Source organism: Musa acuminata, chromosome BXJ2-5, assembly GCF_036884655.1.
Source record: "Musa acuminata AAA Group cultivar baxijiao chromosome BXJ2-5, Cavendish_Baxijiao_AAA, whole genome shotgun sequence".
In the NCBI taxonomy this organism is placed as follows: Eukaryota; Viridiplantae; Streptophyta; class Magnoliopsida; order Zingiberales; family Musaceae; genus Musa; species Musa acuminata.
In genome coordinates, this window is record NC_088342.1 from 42,760,892 (window position 1) to 42,787,313 (window position 26,422).

General features: G+C 35.2%; 1 protein-coding gene across 2 annotated transcripts; it reads right to left on the reverse strand.

The window, feature by feature from the left end:
- Positions 1-4,630: 4,630 nt before the first annotated feature.
- Positions 4,631-24,689, reverse strand: LOC135612857 (OVARIAN TUMOR DOMAIN-containing deubiquitinating enzyme 1-like). Of its 2 annotated transcripts, none has more exons than XM_065109605.1 (9): positions 24,311-24,689; positions 21,283-21,348; positions 21,085-21,168; positions 20,837-20,959; positions 6,299-6,351; positions 6,130-6,179; positions 5,952-6,052; positions 5,047-5,309; positions 4,631-4,954 (listed from the first exon to the last, which is right to left on the reverse strand). In XM_065109605.1, the coding sequence occupies exons 1-8, from the start codon at positions 24,587-24,589 to the stop codon at positions 5,055-5,057; spliced, it is 1,011 nt and encodes a 336-aa protein (XP_064965677.1). In that variant the 5' UTR covers positions 24,590-24,689; the 3' UTR covers positions 4,631-4,954; positions 5,047-5,054. The 2 variants fall into 2 exon arrangements, with proteins under 2 accessions (XP_064965677.1, XP_064965676.1); XM_065109604.1 differs by having other exon boundaries at positions 4,631-4,960.
- Between the last annotated feature and the right edge of the window lie 1,733 nt (positions 24,690-26,422).

A 26,422-nucleotide genomic window follows, 5' to 3' on the forward strand; every position in this document is an offset into this window, starting at 1 on the left:
ATGTATTTTCAATCTTTATATATATACATATATATATATATATATATATACATATACATATACATATATATATATATATATATATATATATATATATATATATATATACATATATACATACATACATATATACATATATAAATATATATATACATATATATACATATATATATGTATATATGCATATACATATATGGAGGAAATAGCCTTAGGGTTGAGAGCTACACAAACTCAAAGTTTTCAATTTAGATCTAGCACAACCGATCATCGAAAATGACAGCCATGCTTACGAGGGCTATTGAGTATCGATAGAGGATCATCATCTCTTGGTGTCATAAGAGAAATATCTCATATGTTCTTGCACAGGCAAATCCCTAGTTTGGGTCATTCGGATTGAGAGAAAAAGAGTTCTCCGGGAGAATCCGATTAGAGCGAGACTCGAGTAAAAACCGTATGAGCTTGATAGCACCATGCCTAATATACGGTCTTTGGGATATTAGATGGATAAGTGAATATAGATATTTGGTAACTAAGGATAAACAAGTCCAATGGATTGGATTCCCCTATATCGTTTGTGGACTACAATGTAGTGGCCTAGTATATTCGTAGTCGATGAGTCGAGTGAATTAATATGAAGATAATAATTCACTGAGCCAGAAGGAGTTCTGATATGTATGAATCACGGCCAACTCGATATTGGGCCTAGAGGGTTACATATATATAGTAGGTGTTACAACGAGTAGAGATTCATATATGAGATATCCGCTAGAGCCTATCTTATTAGATATCCAATAAGCCCTTGAATTATTGGATCATATGGATGAGATCCAATAAGAGCCAATGCGAGATTATTGGGTGGAGACCCACTAATCTAAGAGGCTTAGGTCTAGTACCCAATAGGGTAGGATCCATTATGGTTAAGTTGATAAGGGGGTCTCTATAAATAGGAGGAAATCAAATGGTCATGTGCTAGACTCCTTTTGGCTGCCACCTCATATTTGTTTCTCCCCCTCTCCTCCTCAGCCAATAGCACCTGTTTGGGGTGTGTGGACAACAAGAAGGGTCGGGGCCTTCTTGATTGTGTGGTGCGTGCGAGAGGGAGATCTGTGTAGCGATTTGAGGAGTGTCTTTGCATCCCCTACCGCGTGGATCACTGTTAGAGAGAAGGACAGTTAACCTCTTTCATCCTCTCCTACAAATCTGTAGGTTTTTAATGATATACGATCTCTCTAGATAACATACATCCGTTAACATGCATGCTTTTTTTGCTTAATGGGTTTTTGTGCACCAATTTTCGCACAACGACAAAAAACCATTTTTCTATAAAATCTGATATTTTTATTTTTGTTCTTCCACTACACATGTGATGTCACCCCAAATTTTTCAACAATTGGATCTTATCCACAGGATCCAATAATTCATAAGCTCATTGGATATCTAATAAGATAGGGGCTCCAATATATATCTCATATCCGAACCTTTACTCACCGCAACACCTATCATATGTGTGTGACCTTCTAGGCCCAATATTGAGCTGATCGTTAGTCATACCTTTTAGAACTCCTTCTAACTCAGTGAATTATTATCTTCATAATAATTCACTCGACTTATCGACTGTGGACGTATTAAGCCACTATGCCATAGTCCTCAGATGATACAAAGAAATCCAATCCATTAGACCTATCTGTCCTTAGTTACCATGTATCTATAGTTCTTCATCTATATAATATCCTGGAGACCATATATGAAGCATGGTGCTATCAAGCCTACATAGTCTCGCTCTAATTAGATTTTTCCAAAGAACTCTTTCTCTCTCAATCTGAATGACCATAGTCGGGGATTTGCTTGAGCAAGAATATATAAGATATTCCTCTCAGCTCATGACACTAAGAGCTATTAATCTTCTATCGACACCCAATTGGCTACTACTCTTGATGACTAGTTATGCCATATCTGAGATTTCTAGACCTAGAAGTCTGGTATCAAAAAGTTGAGTATTCATACAAAACATTCTTGGTGTCTCAAGTCTAAGGACTAGACACATAATTGGAATTATGGAATTGTTGTTTGACAACAAGGTATCATCAACCATCCAGCATTGAGTGGATCAATCAGTAAACTTATTCTCTAATGAGCACCTGCACTATATCCTTAGTGTCGCCACACGAGCAGCTATTAGACTAGTCACCTTTATCGCATGGACGAGTATATAGCACACCAATCTATCTTGTTATCTCGATATCTTTCTCGAGTGACCTATGACTAGGATTATTTATGGTTTGCGTTTAAATACGAATCGGTCTTATTATCATGATCTCACTAGGATCTGATTCATATTACATAGATCCGTGGACATCACAATATATGCAACATGCAATATAAAATAAAATAATAATAATAATAATAATAATAATAATAATAATAATAATAATAATAATAATAATAAGTAAAGAGATTGTGTAGCATGTCACACGTGTCATCACTCATGTGATTGACTTGTAGGATATCTATGACTAGTAGTATTTGGCCATATAAGTTGGGTCATGCTTAACCACATAGGTTGGATTATAATTGGCCACAAATGCTAGGTCATGTCTAGTCACATAAGCTGAATTGTACTTGGTCACATGAGTTATATCATATTTGATCACATAAGTTGAGTATACCTGACCATATAGGCTAGGTCATGTCTAACCACATAGGTTAGATTATGTCTAACCATATGTGCTAGGTCATGCTTGTTTACATGGGTTAGTTTGGTCAATTAACTTAACTCAAGTCAAACCCCTAATTTGATCTCTCTAATTAAATTAGATTTTAATATTTTATTTATTAAAGAGTAACTTAAAATCCTAAATTAAATAATTTAGATTCATGATCTTAAATTTAAAACTAATTAAATCATAAGAGTTCACACATAATTCTTGAAATATAGATATATCTATTAAATGAATTAGAACTATTATGTTAATCTAAATATTAAAAATTTAATAATTAAATCTATCTTACAATTTGTTAAAGCCTAAGATACCATTATAAGTCAAATTAATATCACAAATCAACTAGCAATGTTTATTAATTATAAAATTTTAAAATTAAAATATTATTACATATCATGAATCATTTTCCTAATCCTCCTACTTTCAGAATCAACGAAGGAGAGAGGAGGAACCCTTTTTATATAGAATAAGATAAACTCTCCCCGAAAGATATAAAAATAGAATTTGAACTATTTATTTTTTAAAAATCACATCACTCATTAGGAAATAAATAAATTAATAATTTAATTGATTGATAAATTTTTTAATTTGTCCACATAATTAAGAAAATTAATTTTAATAATTTTCTTAACCATACTACACAAAAAATTATTAAAAATTTAAATAAAAAATATTATTTATAGTAATTAATTTATTATGTTAAGAAAAAAATTATCAATACTATAACATCACTCTTTTCTTATGTAATATCTAGAATACCCCAATCACTTATCTTTTCTTTCTCTCTTTTTGTCACTTTTCTTATAGATCTATCCATAAGGTGAAAACAGTCCAATTACAATATTACTACACACATTACAATGTTTTTAACAATACTTATAAAACACTATAAAGTAATATAAAAATATTAAATTATAATATTTATTATATTATAGGATATGTTTAGAAACACATTTGAAATATGCATTAGTATTTTGGTAAAGTTTTTTCAAAGAACATCTAGCCTGGATGCTAGAATGGAATGCTTAAATGCTAATTCTATTTTAGGATAGCATTTGCAAGATGTTAATATAATTTTTTAAATTCTGTATATACCCTATGACATTATCTAAAATTACAAGATTATTAAAATAATTTAGTGAGAAATCAATATGATTTATATTTTATACAAGATGAAATTTTATTTATTTATTTTTAAAAATTATTTTATATTTATTTATATAATATTTTTTTTATAAGATTACATTCATTTATATGGTTTATTACATTTATTTACTTATTAATTTAAATAAAAAATATTTATTTATTTTTTTTTATTTTTTTTAAATATAATTTTATCAAATAAACTTTTTTTAGCAAAGAATAAATAACGAAAGCAAGATTCAAGCCTAGGATCTCGTGATATACTATCAAAGTATTTAATAGCCAAACTAGTTATATCAGTAGAGATTTCAAACTCTCAACCTTCGATACGAGGATCTTTGTTGTAGGATAAGAGGATCTAGTGTACAACAAAATTAATGTTTAAGTCGTTATCAAACAACACTTACCTTAATACATATCTAAAATATAATTTTTATTTATTATTTATCAAACAATCGAGGCATTATACTTTCGTACGTTCACTCAAATCTTTTTCTCTAATTATATATTAAAAATAAAAATATATTTTTAAACATAACTATAGTATTTTTCTTATATTCTTGAAAATAATAAAACACAATATAAAAATTATTATAAACATAATATTTTATAATATTTATAAACTTAATTTGTTTTTGTTATTCTCTGAAATCTACCATATAATAGTCGATACACGTGCTGGTAAATTTTGAACGACCCAAATGCAGCAAATAATATAGCCATTTTTGTTTCTGGAGTTATAATACAGTTTGAAGCCAATGAAGATATGCAGGTACTAAATTTCAGCTCGATCAACTTTAATCAATCGTTATCTTTTTAACCAATAGTTGTGGCTCTTGCTAAAAAGATTCCCAATCCTTCAGTCATAAAATCTAAGTAACCTTACCAAAAAGATATAAAAGGAGTATCACTAGATTTTATGGCAGAAAGGAGGAAACACTCGATACTTCGTGCATGCGGAGAAGATTCACTTAGACCATGATAATCACTAACAAGTCTGACGTCCAAATATCTCCCTACTGCACGTATCAATACAATGGGCCGTGGTGCAACGTTGGTCCATGTCTCTCGCTTGACGACCCTTTATCAGTCTGCAACTGCTAAGGTTGGTAAGCGTACGTCAATCAATCAGAAAGCAAGCTCGAGATGTTAAGAACATCACGCAGTTGGAGAAACACCGGACCTTTTAAGTCACTTGGGGTATAAAATGTCGTAGTGGCCAGGCCGATACAGCAAGGTCACACGGGGTCTTGGCAAAAGACACACGTTTGAGGTACTGCTCTCGGTAGGCATGAAGTCGTGATGGTTCACCGTCGGGGCACTGGGGTCGCATGAGCTCCGGTCGAGATACACCACACGAATAGGTACACCTAAAGCATCAGATAAAGCTATGATGTGCACATGGTCGCTTTCCTCTCCCATTGGCTCCACCGAAGCCTTGCAAAACTGTAAGCACAAGAGATGAAAAGAATCATCAGCAGAAAAGTTACCTATTCACAGCTAAATAATAGACAGAAAAAAAAAAGTATGTAATTATCAACAAATCTGGTAATTGATGATGCATACAAACCAATAAAACCTAAGGAATCAGTCGGTATGGCTGAATGCCGTGCAAAAGAGAGAATTCTTGACCCATCAAGAGCCACAATTTGCCACAGGTTCAGGAAAAAGGCAGGTTACTTGCCTCATATCATAAAGCTGAACTCAAAACATCTGCAAATTGGTAGCGGATGCAACTATAGCACTTGATTGTTATGACCTAAAAATTCCATTATGGCAAGTTCAAAGTGCAAGGAGATATTCAAGTTGAAGATTCACCAAACTTGAATTATGTATAAATACTTAACAATAGAACTAGCAGGTGCAACAGCCAAATGATTGTCTAAGATACATGTATAGATTTATTGAACCAACATGTACGAAGGGAAGAAGTATTGGCGGCATAAATCCAATCAATCTGATCTTGGACAGAACCAATCAACCAATGCCACATGAACTAGTTCAAAGACATAATGCTAAACATGCCTAAAAATGCAACTTAATATATGCAAATGAGTACAAAACTAAGGATCAGAGATTACATATAACCTGGTCCACACTTGTATTTGTTAAACCAGCAACAAATGGTTCAAAAAACTCAGCTCGTCTGCGTATTTCACCAGAAGTAACAAATCTGAAGAACATAACAACTGGCCAGAAGATGTATTTAGAAGAAATAGCTTGGTATATAGACAATGATTTAAACAGTCTAGGAAATTGCACTCACCATAATCTGAAATAGATTGATCACAACTCCTACGCAGAAGCTCCTCATGACTATAAATGCAAGCATGTTTGTTGCACCATCAATAACACTTAAAATTCGTCTTTCATAAAATAGTGTGCCATTACTTGATGCATTATATAATACAAAATGTTGCAGTAAAAAAATTTACCTTATCGAGGTTTGACTCCCTTGCAAAACACTTTCCAGCTGCTCGATAAATATCTGAAAGATACTCGTAGATATAAATGAACGGATTTGTATAGCAAATTTTACTTCATTATGGAAATAAATTGCAGATAAATGGAGAAAGGCAGCATGAACCAACATAACTAGTGGAAAGGGGCTCCCTTAAATGCCAATTCATGTTCATTTTAGATACTTCAAAAACTGTAACAGCGTTGACACTTTAAAGGACTAACAAAATATGACAGAGACTGGACCCGCTAAATCTGATTAGCCACCCACAAAGTAAGGCCTGTAGTTTACAGAACATGAAATTGGATCAGATAAAAACTTGATGCTGATCAGAATTCTGATCTGATCTAATTGAATCCTTCTAGCAATTAACAGCAAGGCTCATGTTACAGCAAACTATTCTCATAGAAGAAACCAATTCATAGAGAGATGATTGGAGTTTGTGTTGGTAGGCAAAGAGCAGCTTCTACTGTTGAACATGTTTAGAAAGCAGAAAGGAGGAACACAGGTGCAATGAGAAAAAGAACAAATAAAGAGAACAAGGGTAAACCTACAGATCCAAACTACATCTCATAAACAAATAATGTAAAATTATGTACATCATGTGGTTACCACTTCATATTAAACTATCAAAATCACCAACAATAACCAAAATCCCTAAAAAGGAAAAAAAGATAACCTATTATATCCAGAAGTAAACATAAATCTGACTCAATTCAGACCTGATTTCACTCTAGTGCCTAGATGTGTCAAGTTGCACCAGCTCATGATGTGATTCAGATCTAGTTTCACCTTATCTAATTCCTAGATGTATCTGAAATTGCTCTAAATCATGATGCAAGTGAGCAACTTGATACATCTTTCAATGAAATACGCCAACCAATTCCTCTCAAAGAGTTATTTCCATAGATAAAGAAGAAGTTTAATCTCAATTATAGTTCGAAAGGATGCTTGCTTTCATGTTTTGATTTCAGTCAATCATAAAATCAGTTGGTGTCCTGTAGTGTTAGATCATTAATATACAAACAATCATTGTAATCTCAAAAATCTCGAAATTTGATTCAACTGCTAGTGAATTTGTTTCAAATGGTTCATACGTGATAAAACCCATAAAACCCTATTCTTCTAACCTTATTATCTCCTAAAAGTATCTTCTGAATCTTACATAGATGAAGTATTATCTTTATTTAAATTTAGACTCTCAAGTTTTATTGCCAAGTGGTTCTAAAAATAGGTCAAGTTTACCATGGTTGAACTTGGAGAAGCTGAAATTAAAATTGCTCCCTGCAAATTGTTATCATTATTGATTGAGTTGACATAATTGCAAAGGATATATTTTCTATGACGTAACTTTGATGTTGAACTGACTGACCACCAAAAATAAGCAAAAGTGCTGCAATGGCAGATCAGAAAAAATATAGATCGGTTAGGGACAGAAAGGACATACCATGATGGGCAACTAGAATGTGTTACGCTGGATAAATTTAGGTGGCAAAGAGGAGTGAAAATAGAGACAGAGAGAATAGAAGAGAACACAAATAAGAATAACTGACAAAACCAAGTTTTGTAAGATTCATCGAGAATACACTGACTTACATAGCTGATGCAACTTGTATATATAAAGACTTGATACCACTCCTAATATATCCAGGAATCTATACACATATAAAGGAAAAATATTATGCTGCCATTAGACCAGTTCCTTCCTCTCTCTCTCCGCAGACCCTGTTTTTATCAATCTTATGCCTTTTTGGGCTTTTTCCCTGAAATAATGAGAAACCGGATAAGAGAACAAATAAGGGTCATGATGCCATTTTTTCTTCTTATAAAAATGCTCCTAAGCATATGATATTGAGAATCATAGCACATAGACCAAAGAAAAAACTGACCTAATACATCATGACAAGTTAAGACTTCATCCAAGAGAGATAGATGAAGTTATTGTTCGGACTCGTTGATCGTCTACAATGTAGACTCTACATAAACATTTTTCTCACATACATTAGAAAGAGTGCTGGTCTTGCACACTCTTCATTCTGAAGTCCTCAATCCTTGCTAGCAAGGAGTATTGCACCAGTGACACTGCACACTGTCTATTGGCAACTCCAAAAAATCTAACCACAAGCACCAAAATTATTACATAATCAGCCACAAGATTTTAAATGTTGCCTAATTTGGTACCATTTGACCCATGTTTACTGCCCAGCCAGGAATCAGAACACAAACAGCTTAAAACTGAGTGGTCTGATCTTGTCCACTTGAAATCATTTCTTTTTTTCTTTCAAGCATGATGTGCTGGGGCTCATTAGGAGTCACAACGACTCACAAGCATCTCCTCTCCATTGCTGCTGCCGCCTCCTACCCCCACTACGATACATCTCCTCCTCTTTTTCTTCCTTCTTCCTTCTTTCCCTCTTCCCCCCTCCCCCATCCCCCCTCAGCAATACCGTGGTATGTTCCAATATATAGTGTGTCGGTACATCAAAATGGAACAGACCCATATGGATCCAGCCATGGATTGGCACAGATCCGCACCCGAAATTGAAAACCTTTATCAGCAAATTATCTGGTGCATATTAGCTCTGATCACGGCTTCATATATTGCATGATACCAACCATAATAAACTAGCATATTATTTAGCAATCAGTTAATGCTGACATGTTAAACAACATTGTACTATTCCTTTATTTATATACCAAGGTATACCATATCATATCGATAAATACCTATCAGTCCAATTCTATTCCTGCATGGGAAGTGATATCAATATTTGTATCAACTCCAATTCTGTTTTCCCCTCGGCACATCATCTAAATTATTATTTCCCCATATTTATTCCTAGCAAATTCCAAAATTGTCTCCCTTGAACATCATTCATGAGAACAAGCAAAGTATGTTATTGTCAAAATCAACAACAAGTCATAGTGTCCTAGTATTTGAGGTTGGCATAAATGGTAGCCCAATGATTATAAAGAAAAGAAAATTTCATGAATTGCACTGGTCATTATTATAGAGAAAGGATATTTAAGAAATATTATCCTAAAACAGTTAAACAAAAATTTCACAACATATTAGGGATTTCATGTACACATACCGGAAAGGACAAGGTTTATAGTTATATGAAGTTAGTTGGGAACTAAATATGATGATTGACCATTTCCATTTCCATTGCCACCTATAGAGTGGATCTCTAGATCAATCAGGTCAAACTTATTTTGGCTTATTTTTCACCAATCAACAAATCTGTGCTACTAGCTGGCCTTAGTCTAAATATATTTAAGCTTAAAGTTAGTGGTAGTATCCTCATTTAGCCTTTATATACCAATTCAAGTTATATCCAATATGGGCTTTATAAACTAACTCAATTTTCTCATATATCCAATGTGAAAACATCAAAATCTAAACTCGCCCAACTTGAGGCTTTACATCCTCATTAAAACCTAACATAGGCTTGAATTAAACCATAGTATAGTGCATATAAGCATATAGTAGTAGCTCCACATTATGACATTCGACCCTCATCATGCCTAATACTATGTTCATTTTGATACCATCTAACATGACTGGTCCATTAACTTGATGAACCTAAACAATTGGTCCAAATTATTTAAGCTTAAATAAATGAGAGTACACTGATTGACCCTTTATAAACCAACTCAAGTAGTTTCTCATATCCAATGTGAACTAAGCTTGTGGTGTTACAATCTCCTCTACTTAAGGTTTAACATCCTCATCAGAGCCTCACATACCTCAGAATCAAATGGCAGAATGGTGCTTGTGAAACGTAACACAGTAGTAGTTCCATGTCGCCATGTGCCTCTAGCCCCATCCAAACAGAGCCCTTTCTTATTTCAGCCCCTCTCCATGCTAATACTAAGTCCGCTATGACAGAATTTGTCATGACTCTTAACTGACCCATTAACATCATAAGCCTAAACCAACAATATCAATAAGAAGCTATACTTTCTCAAATTCTTTTTTTCTTACATTTGTGCTCTCTTAAACTCTATAAAACAACGATTTGTGAATTGAATCGAGGCTAATTTAGGAAGATTAAGAAGAAGAACTTTCTAATCAAGAGGTATGTATTCTATTTCTTTAACTAGAGAATAATTAAGATCTTTAATATTATGATTAGTGTGTTTAATATTTATTAATTCAAAATTAGATACTTAATAAGTCAAATATTTATATTTCATGCATATTAAATATTAAAAAATATTTATGATAGTAAAATAAGTTTAATTAGGTTTTATTAAAGTTATTGAATTCTATGATTAGTCATTTTAATGATGATTTAATCGAAATTTATTCGATTTTATGTCAATTCAATGTGTTTAATATCTATTAGGATGTTTTCTATGTTTATAGTGTTGAAAGAGAAATAATTAGTGAGAAATTAACTATGTTAATCATGTAATTAGTGTATCTAATGATGATTTCATCGTAATATGAACTATATTGGATCAAAATTATATATTTAATGCATCTTTTATGTGTTTGACATATATATGATGGTAAAATAGGTTTAATTAGATTTTATTAAAGTTATTTAATACTATGATAGTCATCTTAATGATGATTTAATCAAAATTTGATCGATTTAATGTCTTTAATACCTATTAGCATGGTCTGCCATACCGAAGCGTACCGCCCGCTACCGGGAGGTACGCCCCAAAACCCCCGTATCGGGCAATACGGGGCAAAATCGAGCGGTAACAGTCGAAATTTCGACCGTTACCGTCCGACACCACTCGGTACCGCCTGGTACCACTCGGTAACGGTCGAAATCGACCGTTACCGCACTGTAGCAATGCTACAGTGTTCCAACGGTCAAGTTTATGCGCGAAAGGGGAAGGGGAAGGGGAAGGCAGTGGATGAATATGAACAAATACGACAGAGCATACATGATATAGACACAGAAAGAGGCTCATCGTATTATGGAGAATCATACGGGCAACAACAATATGGTGATAGTTGGTCATCCTTCTCTGAGCAACAACATTATACAGAACAACACCAATATATGCCTTAAGAGCTGCCTCGGACAAATATGATTCATGACGATCAGTCTACGATCAGCACCACATTGATGCATCAATGGCACACGGTGTATCAATACACTATGTCATGGGATCAATATCATGATTGGGTCCAACAAACGTATCATATTGATATGTATCGGATCGAGGACCCCGATCCACCACCCATGGAAGCCCGTCGTTCGTTTTGGTGGTAGAACAACAATCAGGTATATCTAGATATGTGATAATTTATTTCATTTGAATTTTAGAGTTTATATTGTAACAAAATAGTCTAACAATTCAACTGATTTTTCTGTAGATATTTCAATCTATAACGGGCTGAAATACGAACCTCGAACAAGACTACCTCAAAGCTTGAAAAAGATATGTGATACAATTTTTATCTAATTTACATTGATTTTGCTAAACTTATACTATTACTATATTTATTTGTAACTTGAAAACCCTATCATAACTTTTTTTTCTAATTTTCAGGTATTTTGGAGGGATAAATCGGTAAAATCGGGTGTACCGCTCGGTACACCTCGGTATACCGGTCGGTACACCCGTACCGTACCGTACCGAGCCCGGGTCGAAACTCCGGTACGGTACGGTATGGCGGACCTTGCCTATTAGGGTGTTTGACATTTTTATAGTATTGAAAGAGAAGTAATTAACTACGTTATTCAGGTGATTAATGTATCTAATGATGATTTCTCATAATTTAAATCATATTGGATCAAAATTATGTATTTAATGCTTCTTTTATGTATGTAACATATTTATGATGATAAAATATGATTAGTTATGTTTTAATAAAATTATTTAATGCTGCGATTAGTGATTTTTGATCGATATTTAGTCAATTCAATATGTTTATACTTTAAAGTTTATTTGGTTTAAATTTGGTAAAATCATGCACCAAAGGAACAACCACATGATGATGCATGGGTTTATGCCCGAAAGATAGATGAGGACTATCATCATTGGCAATGTATTTATTGTGACTACCTTGGCAAGGGTGAAGGAATAACTCGTGTGAAAATACATTTGGCTAGCGGGTATTCTGATGTTGCAAAATGCAAGAAGGTTCCGACGGAGATCCGTAAATTATTTTAAAGTAAGCTACAATAAGCAAAGGAAGATACATTAAAAAAGAAGGCAAGAGTTGAGAAAGAATATTATAGGGCTACACAGGAACCAGTTTATGATCAATATGAGGGTTGCGGCGATCAAGTCGACCCGAATCTCATAACTGGGATTCGTGCATCATTGGAGCATCAGTATACGGTCGATAAAGCAATGAGGCATCGATGACCTGACTCAAAATTGGAGCATGGCAGTGGTAGTAGAATCCAGAGGTCGGCCAGCATGAGGCAGCCAACTGCTCCTTCTTAGTTAGGCCGAACTAGTAGCATGAGGTATGGTGGACTCCGTGGTTTTATAAGAGGTCTTAGCAAGAGGTCCACACCAGATATTGTTGACATTGATCTGCAAGCCTATCCCCTACAAACAACGAAACAAACACGGATTGACGATGCATACACAAAAGAAAAAAAATGGGATATTAGGAAGACAATCTCAAAATGGTTCAACTTCCATGGGATTCCAGCCAACACAAACCAAGGTCCATATTATCAGAGCATAGTCTCTTCTATTCAAAAGTCTGGCACGAGGATCCAACCTCCAATACCGAGGGAGATTTACGACATGTACTTAGATGAGAAGGTGGCAGAACTGAAGGATTGGATTAGATCTTTCAAAAGGCAATGAGACGAATATGGGGTGACATTGATGCGTGACAGTTGGACATGACCAACAAGAATGAGTATCATCAACTTTCTTATTTATTGCAACAGAAGAGTGGTGTTTCATAAGTCCGTTAATGCTTCTGAAAGATCCAAGATGCAAACTACATTGAGAGCTTGATGGACACTATAGTAAAGGAGATCGGACCACAGCATGTTGTACAAATAATAACCGACAATAGAACGAATTTCAAGAAGGCCGATTTGCAATTGATGGAAAAAAGAAAAACTTTGTTTTAGACTCCATGTGCAGCTCATTGTATAGATCTAATGCTAAAGGATATTGATGAGCTGGATGCGGTCAAGAATTGTGTACCTCGAGCACAATCAATTACAAAATTTATGTATAATCATCATTGGGTCCACGCTTTAATGCAAAGGTATATAAACGGTGAGATACTCCGACCTAGAATTACTCGGTTTGCTACCAATTTTATTATATTAAAGTCATTACAACAAAAAAAGCGTGACTTGAAGGTAATAGTCACATCACAAGAGTGGTCTGATTCTAGATATTTGAGATTGAGCGATGGAAAGAAGATAGAAAAGTCCATTCTTTCCTCTAGATTTTGGGAGACTATGACAAAAATTATAAAAGGTGTGGAACCACTTTATATTGTCCTCCGTAAGGTCGATATGGACAAGCGTCCACAGATGCCGTATCTTAAATATATACTAATTTCAGTAAGAGAAGAGGTCAGGAAAGCATTCAAAGATGATTTTAAGGCCGACCAATACATATGGATCATTGATCGTCGGACCGAAATTCATATGGATCAAGATATCCATAATACAAGTAAATTCATATTCAGAAAATTTTAATTTATTATTTTTTAGCTAATAAAAAAATCATACCAACAAAATTATATCTTGCAGCGTATTATCTAAACCCGACAATTCAATATCGATATGCTCTCGGAACGCAAAATGATTTACAAACGACACTACGAAATATTGCCAAACACTACTGATGTAGTCGATGCTCTTATGGAGGGTCGATTATTTCAAGAAACAGTTGGTTCATTCTCCGACGTTGTAGCTGTATCGTGTCGTTACACTATAGATCCTGGTGAGGAAAAGTTACACATATTGATTATCAATTATATTTAATGTTAATTATTTGTTATGCTAATAAAATCTTATTTATATCTTTTTGCAATCGAGTGGTGGCTATAATTTGGAGGGGATGCACCACATATAAGGAAGGTTGTCGTTCGTGTACTTTCACAAACGACAACATCTAGTGGTTGCGAACGTAATTGGTCAACATTTGTATTGATTCACATGAAGGTCCGCAACAAACTCTCCTACAGACGGTTAAAAAAACTAGTATATGTCCATTATAACATACGGCTAAGATTGCAATGTGCTGAGCTGGATAAGGAGCGAGGAACCAGATATTGATCCCATTGACCTCCAATTCTACAACGAAGATTCAGAGCCGATGTTAGATTGGGTTGAAGCAGTAGAGAACCAAGAGGATCCTCTACTTGATGAGGTAGGAGATCCTCAGCGTCCTTCACGTTTTATCACCGAGGCAATGGAAGAAGAAGAAGCACAACCCCAAAAGGTGGAAAATCCCCCTCGATCACAACATGGCAGGAGTCAAACAACATTGAGTCAAACTGCTCGAGGAACTACAGACACCTAACAGCCACATTCGTCCACCCAGCGTGCAAAGGCAAAGGGGAAGGCAATAGCATCAATTGCATCGTTAGAAAGAATCGAGTCGGGCGACGAGACACCTTCACAGTCACATTCAGCAACTCACTCGGTCCAGAGACATGACAACAACACGAATAACAGTGCCTCAACGGATGATAGCGGTGTGATGCGGGGCAGTCATTGGTCTCGTCTACATAGCTTGAGGGTGGTGCATGGACTAAAGAGCAATATTTTACACATGCCACCCAAGATTCAGATCATGGAACTCGACAAGGTACTGGTCAAGTTTATGTGCGGAAGGGGAAGGGGAAGGCAGTGGATGAATTTGAGCAGATGCGATAGAGCCTACATGATGTAGACACAAAAAAAGCTCATCGTATTCACAACCATCATATTATGGAGAATCATACGGGCAACAGTAGTATGGTGATAGTTGGTCATCCTTCTCTAAGCAACGGTATGATACAGAGCAGCAGATCATTAGCGAAAGTAGAAGCCTTGACATTCACCAATATATGCCTCAAGAGCTACCTCGGACAAATGTGATTCATGACGATCGGCCTAGGATCGTCATGAATTCTTCTCTTAATTTTACTTCCTTTTTCTTCATCATAATCAATTTATACAATTAAAAATACTCTAGTTATCATATGGCAACTTATAAAATTTACGAAAGAACTCTTAAACCAATATAAATTTTATTTAAAAATAAAATAAAATTGTCTTATGTCATTTAGTTCTATTATATAGAAACTTCGTCCGAGTTCATATAATTGAAATAAGGTTCGGTCATGATGATAGTACATCTTGGCTAAACCAAAGGCTTTTACCACATCTCATATACAATATTATAATGAATAGAGAAAGGTTTTTTTAATAATAATAGAGGATAAAAAAAGAGAGGAAAAGATAATAATGACAAGATAATAGGAAAATAAATTAAACTAACTCAAGAAAAGAACTCTAAAGATGAAAGGCCTCGTACTTCCATGTCTCGCACAAAGACTAGAATTATCCCATCGGAAACATAAATGTGGCCTAGCACCATTCACAAAAGTGTAAAAAATAACTTAATTCATTATATGATGTATCTATTATAATCTTTTGGTATCTTTTTACAGGATCCAAGTATAAGAAGAAAAGATAAAAATTAATAAAGAAGAAAATACAATTGTATTAAGACTAATCAAATAGATCATATTTTGCTTTCTTTGGAGAAGATAAACTTCCAAGTTCTCTTGCCAAATAGTCTTCTTTTTTATGGTTAATAGTGTAGGTAGATGCGCTATCTAGGATTCCTATAAAAAGTACAATTTAAACTTTTCAATTTTCCTTTTGGCATTGCCTAAGATATTATGGGGCCAATGATATCAACTAGTGATAGTTCTCACTTCGTTATTTCATCACAACAACCTTTATTTACTATAAACGGTTAATTGCCATGAATACAGACTCCTCTACCAATTAAATATTAACAAACTCCCTGACACCTTATGAAGAGGCCATGAGAATAATTTTAAAACTTTTGAGCATCTTAGCTCTAGCATTATTGGCTTAGGACGTGAAAATTTTTCTATTGACAAGTGTCTCAATGTGACACTTGCAACCACATCAAATATAAGGCCACTGGACCTTCTAGTATACTCTAGCCACAAAGAGTTTTGAAAACATATAATCATAATGTTTATTAAGGGCCTTCTTCTAAAAGACAACAAATTTACAATCATGGTGATGGTGGATCTCCTACCAAAGCATACATATTTTATTCCATTGTTGCAATTCTACACAGCAAAATAGGTAACCAAGTTGTTTATTGAGAACGTGCGGAAACTAGATGATTTGTCACACTATGGTACGACCATGATAAAAAAAAAATATTAATTCTCTGGCATTAATTATTTTTATTGTAAAGAAAAATGCTTTTGATAAGCATAACATCACACTCTAAGTCGCTAGATAGTTAGAACAAAGTTCTACATTTCAAATGTTGAACCTGCTTTGATCCATGACAATACTAGTATAGGCATGGTCCACATTGGCACATATGTCAATAGACACACATAACAGTACCATGAAGGGAGCAAGAAAGGGAGGAGAAGAAGGGAAGAGTAGGAGGAGAATAGGAGGAACAAGACGAGGCGATGGCAAAAAAGATGGAGAGAAGAGGAGGTGAAGAAAGAGAATAAGGGGGATGATGAAAAGAGGCGAGTAAGTAGGCATGTTTATAATGCATGCTGGTGACGAGCAGGAGGCATAGATTACCAAAAAACATGGATTTGACCTCTCGTATTATGTTCCAAAGTAAAGATCGTTATGTACCATCCAGTGATTTAGGTAAGCGCTCGGGCGAGGCGAGGCCCGAGCGCCTCATGTGTGCACCAGGCGATGCGCTTTAATGAGGCGCTGCCTGGGCGCTCGCCCAAACGCAGTCGTTGGGCGCTTTGAGCGAGCGCTCGATTCAATTAGACGATCGAACCAATTTAAGGCTGGTTCGATTCGTAGTTTCTTGACTCAAAAGCCACACTTCACGCTCACGCGACCCCGAGGAACCCAACACTACTTCTGCCTCCGCCGCCATGCTTTCTGTCGCTAACTATCTTATACTAATCCTCCACCACCATTGCTATCTCCCTCTGTTACTATTAACAATTTTTCTCCCCCCCCCCCCCCCCCTCTAACTTTAAGTAATATACTATTAACAATATATTTTTAATTTAATATTATATTTTAATTTAAATAATTATATTATTTTTATACTTTAATATTTTAGAGAATATTTTTCCCCCTCTCTAACTTAAGTAATATACTGTCAACAGTATTTTTAAAATTTAATATCATATTTTATTTAAATAATTATATTATATATTTGTTATATTTTAATATTTCGGAGTGCTTTACTTTGCTCGAGCGAGCACCTCAGGCGTTTTGGGACCTTGGCACCTAGCACTTTTTAAATCATTGGTACCATCCATATGCACATACCAGTTTGCCCAATTTCTAGATCCTTGTATCCGAAATTCTGAATCATGGACTAGCAACTTCTTGTTGCTATGTAAGCAAGGAGCCTAAGGTGGTTAAAGCTCCTACCTTGGGTAGAGTGCTTCCACTAAGAGATTTTTTCCATGTTCTTAAAGCTCAAGTTTGTTAAGAACTTGCAGTGACACCAGTACTTGTTGCAAAGCTGATTGAAGACCGCACACATCTTTTAAAGGAGATTCTTCATAATTTATGATGTTGAGTCAATGATGTGGTAGACCATGCTCCGTATTAGATAAAGTGATGGATCATGAGGTGCAGAAAGAATTCTTCGTTCATCTTAGGGACAAGGCTTATCTCCAAGGGAAGTGAGTACATAACAGGCTTGACAAGCTTAAGCAATGGCCCAAACTTAGCTAGAACCCAACTATCTCCCATATGTCTACCTAAAAACTTTGGCAGAAGCAATGATAGGGTCTCACAACCCCACCCAGCTTAACACTAGGAGTTGATAACTCCAAGTGCAGCATAGCAGGGTTTGCCGGCTATAGAAAATCCACCAATTTGTAGTTCGATTTTTTGTATCGAAATACAAGTCATGCTCCTTATGTCAACTTCAATAATGTACACGCTACAATTTTGATACTTAGCAGCAAGTTATTGCAATACTTGGACAAAATCATAATGACAGGCTCACATGAGTCACTTAATTTTCTTTTCTTCAATATTTTTCCTTCTTCAATAAAATTTTATGTTAGAAAAACAATTTCTGCCCTAATGTATCAAATTTAATTTAGATGGAAGCTTTAACTTATGATGCCTCACCTAATTTGAGTAAAATTTAGAAATGGAAATAATTACATACAGCTATCAAAAGTGTCCAATTTGGCAAGCAACAAGTAGTATATCTGAGACTCATTTTTTCTCCTGTTGTTTATGGAAATTAGTCTCTTACTTCAAGAAATATATACAAAAATATGAGAAGATTAGATCAAAGAATGAAAACCAGAAGGCTCTACTTTTGACAACATCCAATTGATATTTCAATCCATACTTAAAATAGTGTTATAAATATCAAACTAGAGGATACACATGTAGAATGCATGCAACTACACAATACACTAAACATTAGTTCATGTATCTTAAGTCTTAACAACTAATTCTTAATTGTAACCTTAAAAACGATATAAGAGATTGTTTTCACAAGTCCATACCTGCATTAGCATTCAATAATAGGAGTCAAATAATGTAACATAGAGTTAGACAAGCAGAACATAGAGTTAACCATTCTACAAGTTTTTTTTTCAAAGATAAAAAGACTATATTATTACTTCAACTGAAACCCTATCCTCTCCTATCGGAGAAGATCAAAACATTTGAATCAGATAGGAATCCCTCAGTTCAAATATTATCAGAACCATTTACTCTAGCCAAAATTTGCTACCCAGTTTACAGGTTTAGTCCTTATAAAATAGCATTAATAAATAATAGAAGGAAACAATATCAGAACCATAATAAAAAGGCAGCTCAATGCAAGAACCACCCCACCACTGTGGAGTCTATGAGATTCAACTTTACATAGCATAACCCTTGCACAATAAGGATGCAAATGAACCAAATGATAGCCCAGCCAATTTAGCATAGACCAAAATGATGAACAACCCTCCTAAATAGGCTATATTACTGGAGCTGCATGACCTTGGTACCAAATTATTCAGAACAGACCCTCCAAAACTCAAAAATGATTAATCAAATGTAGAAGAGAACCAAACTATTCTGAACAATCAAGTGACCAAATGAATTTTGAGACTTGCAGGCTCCCTTATCATATTAAAATTCATGTTATGGACCTAATATTGGTAGGATTAGGCTTCTCAAAAACCTTACTTAATGCCTTAACCTGGGCAAAGCCCTTATTGAGGCATGTTAGTTGTAACAACAGAATCTTTGTAAGCTTCCAAAGAGGTCGTCATGTGTTTTCTCCAACTATTAGATTTTCTGTTCTTTAATGGTCCTTTCTCATGTCATATGAATCTGATACAGAATTGACTAGATGTCAATAAACTTACTGTTTCTTTTAATTGTTCTTTTCTTTACAATTGTGCTTTTACTAGTTAGTTAATAACTTAATATAAATAATTCATGGCACAGCAGGGTTAGTTTGGTTGGTCCAATTTAAATTCTGTCACAGGGCTAGATCCTAGGCATATGATATTATATTTGGATTTCGAGGGAGCACTAGGCCCTAGGCTTATACATCAGGTGGCTTATTGGAGGGAGTGCAGGTTAATTGAAGAACAAATGCAGCAAAAGCTGGACTGAAAGGTGAACCACCAGCTCAGATTGGAAAGCTGAGTCACACCTTCCAACCGGCCAAATCTGCTCCATGGGTTGCCCAAGTTACCCACAGCAAACATACCTCCAAAGTGGAGGCTTACAATTCAGAGAAGATACTGAGCTAGAAATAGAACAGACAATGAATCATCTGGAAATTGGCAGTCTATGAGGCAATAGTGGATAAACAACAAAATATATCCTAGAGGCGGCTTTCTAAGTAAAGGCTTGATTGATATTTCCTTGTTCGATTTCAGAAAGTTTGTTTACCACAGAAACAAAAAAATGCATGTTTGATCAATTTAGGTCCATGTATTATACAATGACACAAAAGAACAGAGTGATATCAGATATTATTTTACTTCCCAAGCAATGAATTCTTGTAGCACATTGAGACCTTCTCTCCCTCCCCTGAGCCATCTGATGGTATCCCTAAATGGCTAAATGTTTTAGTGAGAAAGATAAAAACAGTTCCTGCAGTTCTGAAAACTTAGATTGTTCATCTTTACCCTTTAGGACAAATTAAGATGCATAAGTCCTAAAAAAATTCTGCAAAATTTTAAAAATGAAAGAATTAACAGGACATATATCAATAGCATCAATCACCAGCATTTACTTCAGTATGCTCACCAGTGACATGCGCAGTGCAAACAGAAAAAGAATACATGAAACAGAAACAAAGGATAGGAAGTAACAACACTTACTGAAAAGAAGTCCTCAAAGGTAAAATCTGCATATCCAAGAACTTGTAGTGTCTTCTTGCACTGTTCAATGTTTGCCAAAATACGATCAACCTCAGCTTTGTCCTGTGTCTCCAAAATATGCTCCTAGTTTCACATCTCACAAATATCACCAACTCATGGATCATGCCCAGAGCATCTTTTGTGAAAAAAAAGAACACAAATATTACAAAGACAACAAGAACTCCTCTTAGAAAAGACAAGCAGATTACCAGGTAGGAGTACATAAAACTTCGATAGAAACAATTTCCATCTCCTCGTGTTCGCCTCAATGCAGCATATTGTTCGGCAAGGAGCTTCACATTAAAAAAAACATTGACACAAAAAATCTAACAACTATCAGCCAAAAGGACTATGAATGAGGATAATTGACAGAGCAGCAGTAACTATTGTCTGTCATCCCAATGAACCTTGATCTTCTCCTGAAGAATGGGGCTGCCTGATTGAAACTCAATGGCCAATGAGGAAAGAGGTTCCTGTTCGGTCAGAAGAAGAAAAGAGTTTATTCTTTTTTGTGATCATATTCTGCAATATGATACAAAATTATCTTATCAAAAATACTTATTGACAAAAATCAGTTATTTCAAGTCATGTAAAATCTGGTACGTTTAATGAAATTTCAAGTCGACAATGTATTTGGACATTTTTTCACATCCTAAAATGAAAACCACATTGCTAAGCTTTGGGTGAGAGGATTCCAAATTAGACTTGTCCCGGTGAACACAGTGTCTTATGTTTCTAATTATACTCCAGATCGCACTAAGTTTCAAATATTTAATAAAACTTAGCATCACTATGTTTGATTTGCCACTGAAATTAAATCCCTAAAAACTGTCATTACTGTTTCAGACTTGGATCACCATAACAATAAATCTGAAGGGCAACATGACATCCTCCAATTTAATGTCCAACTAATTTGCAAAGTTTAGATAATTTGAAGGAAAAAACTCAAGCCCGTCCAATATGAACCATTCAAAGTCTTAAAGCAGATTGGAGACAACACCTGCCAACTCAAGTTACCTCCATACATGGAGATGGTTGTGAACATCGAGAATTTGAAGGCATTTGAGCATTGATGCTGGGCAATGAGCCAAGCGAGATGCTACCTTCGATAGATGATTTGGTGACCACCCAAGAGAAGACTAGACAAAGACACCATCATCGAAAAGGACACTATTAAATGATGAGGCATCAAAACAACCTTCCGAGTAGGATGCAAAGGGCAAAAGTCGAGTTCCACAAGGTGGTACACAAAATAAGCCGATGAAGCAATGTTTCCCCATATTCAATTCTAGATTCTTTAAGTCATTCTCTAATTCAGCTCAAACTCAAACTCAGTTCGAGTCATACTCCAATTCAGCTTAACCTCAGTTCAAGTCAAACACTGATTCAATTCAGATTTGACCAACTCAAACCCAAAATCATAGCTCAAGTTCGGCTAGCTCAAAGTGTCAACCCAATTCAATCCAAGTTAGACTCGAATTGGAAGGATAATTGGACTTCAATTGAGAGTTCAAACTTAATTAAAAGTCTTCCCCTCCACATCCACAAAAGGGGGTCCAGAAGTCGATAGGCCTAATTCCTAAACACAAAGCATAGAGAAAACAAAGAGGGAAGCGACAGCAAGTTGCAGCCTCAAGAAGTCAGAGCTTGTGGTCGAGAAGTCCGAGCTTTGTTGCTCACAAAGTTTCATAGATCCGTGTTTAGATATTCCTTTTCTTCAGGAAGTGATCTAGATTTTTTTTTCCTCTTCAAGTTCTCTCGTCTTCCAAACGACCCTATCAATCCTCCCACAAAGCACAAAGTCACTCAGAAATGTCCAAAATCATAAAATCCTTCCCCAAAACAGATCATCTTTCTCCTCCTCTGCCATTACCCTCTCCCCTCCCTCCTGCTCCTGCTCCTTCGCCTTCACCTTCTCTCAAATAGCTCCTCTCCTGAACGATAGTCATCGAGCCTCCTCGGAACCCGACAACCCCCCATCCCCTCCTCACTCATCTCCTTAATTATATTTTTTTTAATTTTGATATTTGCAAGTGTCTCACATTTTGGCACCTTGGGATCTATTAGCACCTCGCACATTTGACTACAGTGATACACTGTGGAACTTCATCATCATTAGATTTTTTCCTTTTAAACTCAAAATTATCACTGTCATCGAATTTTATTTTAGACCCTCTCATTATAAAATATGGAAGAGCTCTAAATAACATATCAAACATAGAAATGGCATAAATAAAGTGAAGATCATGATTATATTTTGTCTACCTTTATGTATTATCATGCTTAACTAAATCAATCATAGGTCCTAAGAATCATCTACCAACGTTTCATATTCTTTGCTATTCTACTCAGTCTAACATCTACAACCAATAACATATTTTTCCGCATATGAAAAGAAGAGTCCACAAAACCAATTTTGAGAATAAAATCAAACAGCTACCTTGGAAGAGACTACACAAAGGAGTTAAGTGACAATAAGAATCATGTCGAGCTCGTGACTCCTCAACAATACCTAATATAAGAATTTTCCAACATAAAAATGCAATAACTCTTATTAAAGGAGTTTTGAATGCAAACTAATGCAGCACGATATATCACATAGAAAAGAAATCAAACCATGAAGAAAGTAGAAGCTTTTTCACATGATCTTGAAAAGAAATCAGAGATAGAAAAGGAACAGTACAACATCATATGAGGAACTTGAGTTTGTTATATATTCTATAGTTTGGCCAGGAAGCCCACTGAACCCTACCTATCTGGATTTCAACTTTGGAATTTCTATAATTTCGCTTCATCAGAGCCTCAAACTAATGTAATATGAACCGTGCCAAAGAACAAAGGTCGGAATCAAACAAGGGAAGTTGATCGACCATGATGGCAAAGAGATTAGAAAGATGAAGAGATATCACCACTAGATTTCCCTTAAGCTGCACATTCAATTGAAAAAGGGCAAAACAATCTTTTGAATTTTTGGCTGTCAATTCCACGAAAAAGGTAAGCAACTTCCTATTCAAGATCCAGCACAAAAGCCTTTTTCGTCAATCCTAAAATTGGTATATCTTTCATCCAAAACATCCGGAAACGAACACGACCTGCTAATAATGAAGAAAGAAAACGACCCAAAGAGTACAAACTCCGTCGTGAGATCTGTAGATGAGTATGAACGAAACCAAGATCCAAAAGGGTCTGGGGATTTTGAATTTTTTGGCTGTCAATTTCATGACAAAGGTAAGCAACTTCATATTCAAGATCCAGCGCAAAACCATTTTCGTCAATCCTAAAATTGGAAAATGTTTCATCCAAAACATCCGCAAATGAACACGACCTGATAATAATGGAATAAAGAAAACAACCGAAAGAGTACAAACTCCATCGAGAGATCTGTAGATGAGTATAAACGAACCTAAGATCCAACGGTCGGGGGATTCGGCTCACCTTGTCGCCGACATAGGGAATCTTGACGGCATCCACGGCGCAGATGTCGGAGTAATGTTGCATGATGTCAACGTTGTCGTCGCACAAGCTGGCGCAGCCGTAGTCGTCTTCGAAGAGGAAGTTATCGCGGGGATTAGGGTTGGAATTGGAGGCCTCCTCCCCCGATTTGGTTTCCACCTCCAAGAGGGACGGCTCTGGCATAGCGGGCTCCTCTCCTTCGGGGCCGACATCGTCGCTCGCCTTCCGCTTCCGCGCGCTCGCCTCCGCCTCCTTCGCCATGTCGCCCGTTATGGTCTGGTGGTCTCGAGAACAAGAAATCGAAGACAGAGGGAAGAAAAGGGAAAAATGAAGTTCCGCTTAATTATGCACGGTTGGAGGAGATCACGCTGATGAATACAGTACTTAAAAGCGGTTGGCCAGATTTGGTTCAATCAAATATCACGGACGGATTTGATTCAATTATATATATATATATATCTATTTTCCTAAAAAATGCTTATTTTGGATTTTCTTTTTTTAATAGTGTCCTATTTTATTTTTTTTCAAATAATTTTTCTAATTAAGAAAATGACTAAATTATCCACCAAAAAATTATTATATTTTTTCATCAATGATAATATTTTGATCATCATAACAAAAAAAATCATAATGAGTCAAATAAAATCAAAACATATTAAAAACTATTTGATATATCTTATCATTCACATAGATATTTATACTAATTTAGAAACGACATTACCCAAATAAGAATTAAGCATTATCTTGTTACAATATTTTGTTCATCATAACAAAAATATTTTAAAATCTACTTGAAAAAATAATAAATGATTCAAATTAACTCCTAGCATCAACCAAACTAATTACAGGTCTAAAAATATTATATTGTAATGGTCTACCAACAATAACAACCAAAAGATATAATGTAATATCATTTATAATATTTTTTAATAACTTAATAGAATTTTTAGTACCTCAATGAAAATATTACAAATATTATTGAAAAATAATACAAATTAGTCAAATAAAAACATCATAATAGTTCAATATTAGTGAAAAAATTTAGAGTAAAAAATTCATGAGGGGGTATTTATTATTCATAGGTGGTCATATATTATATATGGCACATTATACATTACATATTATAATTATATATTACCGATTACATATTATAGATTATATATTATATATTATATTATATATTACATATTGCATATTATACGTTATATATTACAAATTAAATATTATATATTATCTATTATCTATTACATGTTATATATTATATATTATATAGGGTAAATTTTGAGAAAAAGCTTTTTTCTTTGAATTTCTTTTATAAAACTTTAAAAAAATTTCATAGACCATACTTTTTTATAAATGATCATTTTGCTCATAGCCTCATGGAATGTTCCTCCGCCTTCTATCACCACCTTACACCATCTCCTCCACCGCTTTCCCTTCCCTTTGACCCATCAGACTTGCCAAGGACATCGAGGGCAAAGCCTCCTTCTACGAAGGTGCAATGATGATTGTGAGGCCTCCACCTCTGTTGGACCCACCCAACAATAAAGGTGCAATAGCTCTCGTCATACCCTACGAGACGTAATAACGAAAATGCTGTTGAATCTCAGATTTTGATGATGAAACCAATTGATAGTATTTATGATTTAATCTATGTTTTAAGTGACGTAGGATGCTTCGATCAGAAAGAGACAATTAAAGCAGGAAGAATCATATTGGGCCGATGAAAGACATGTCAGAAGATTGGACGTCGAGCTAAAGGATCAATCGACGTATCGACAGAAGACTTCGGGCCATGGATTCGGGTATCGGGCCAAGAAGAGCGAATATTAAGCCAAGGAAATCGGAGTTGCAGAGGTCAATTGGCTGATTGGGCAATAGGCCGCAAGAGAGGATGATGCACTGAAGAATCGAATGAAGCGTCGATGGACCAATGACATGCCGGACAACATGATTCATACTTAGTAATAATTGTCTAAATCGAAGTGTATTTTATGTGTGCAGGATTAACTACGATAGTAAGGCATAAAGCAAAATGAAGTCCCGGAGTCAAGAATGTGATTTTATTGGGAGTTCAAGAGTTCGTCAAAAGTT

Excerpts from the sequence above, each read along its gene's own strand:
- LOC135612857 (XM_065109605.1), bottom strand. The coding sequence starts at position 24,589 with ATGGCGAAGGAGGCGGAGGCGAGCGCGCGGAAGCGGAAGGCGAGCGAC. Across the intron at positions 6,352-20,836 it reads CCTTTGAGGACTTCTTTTCA|ATATTTATCGAGCAGCTGGA; the intron begins GTAAGTGTTGTT and ends AGTATCTTTCAG. Across the intron at positions 6,180-6,298 it reads GGGAGTCAAACCTCGATAAG|TCATGAGGAGCTTCTGCGTA; the intron begins GTAAATTTTTTT and ends TTGCATTTATAG.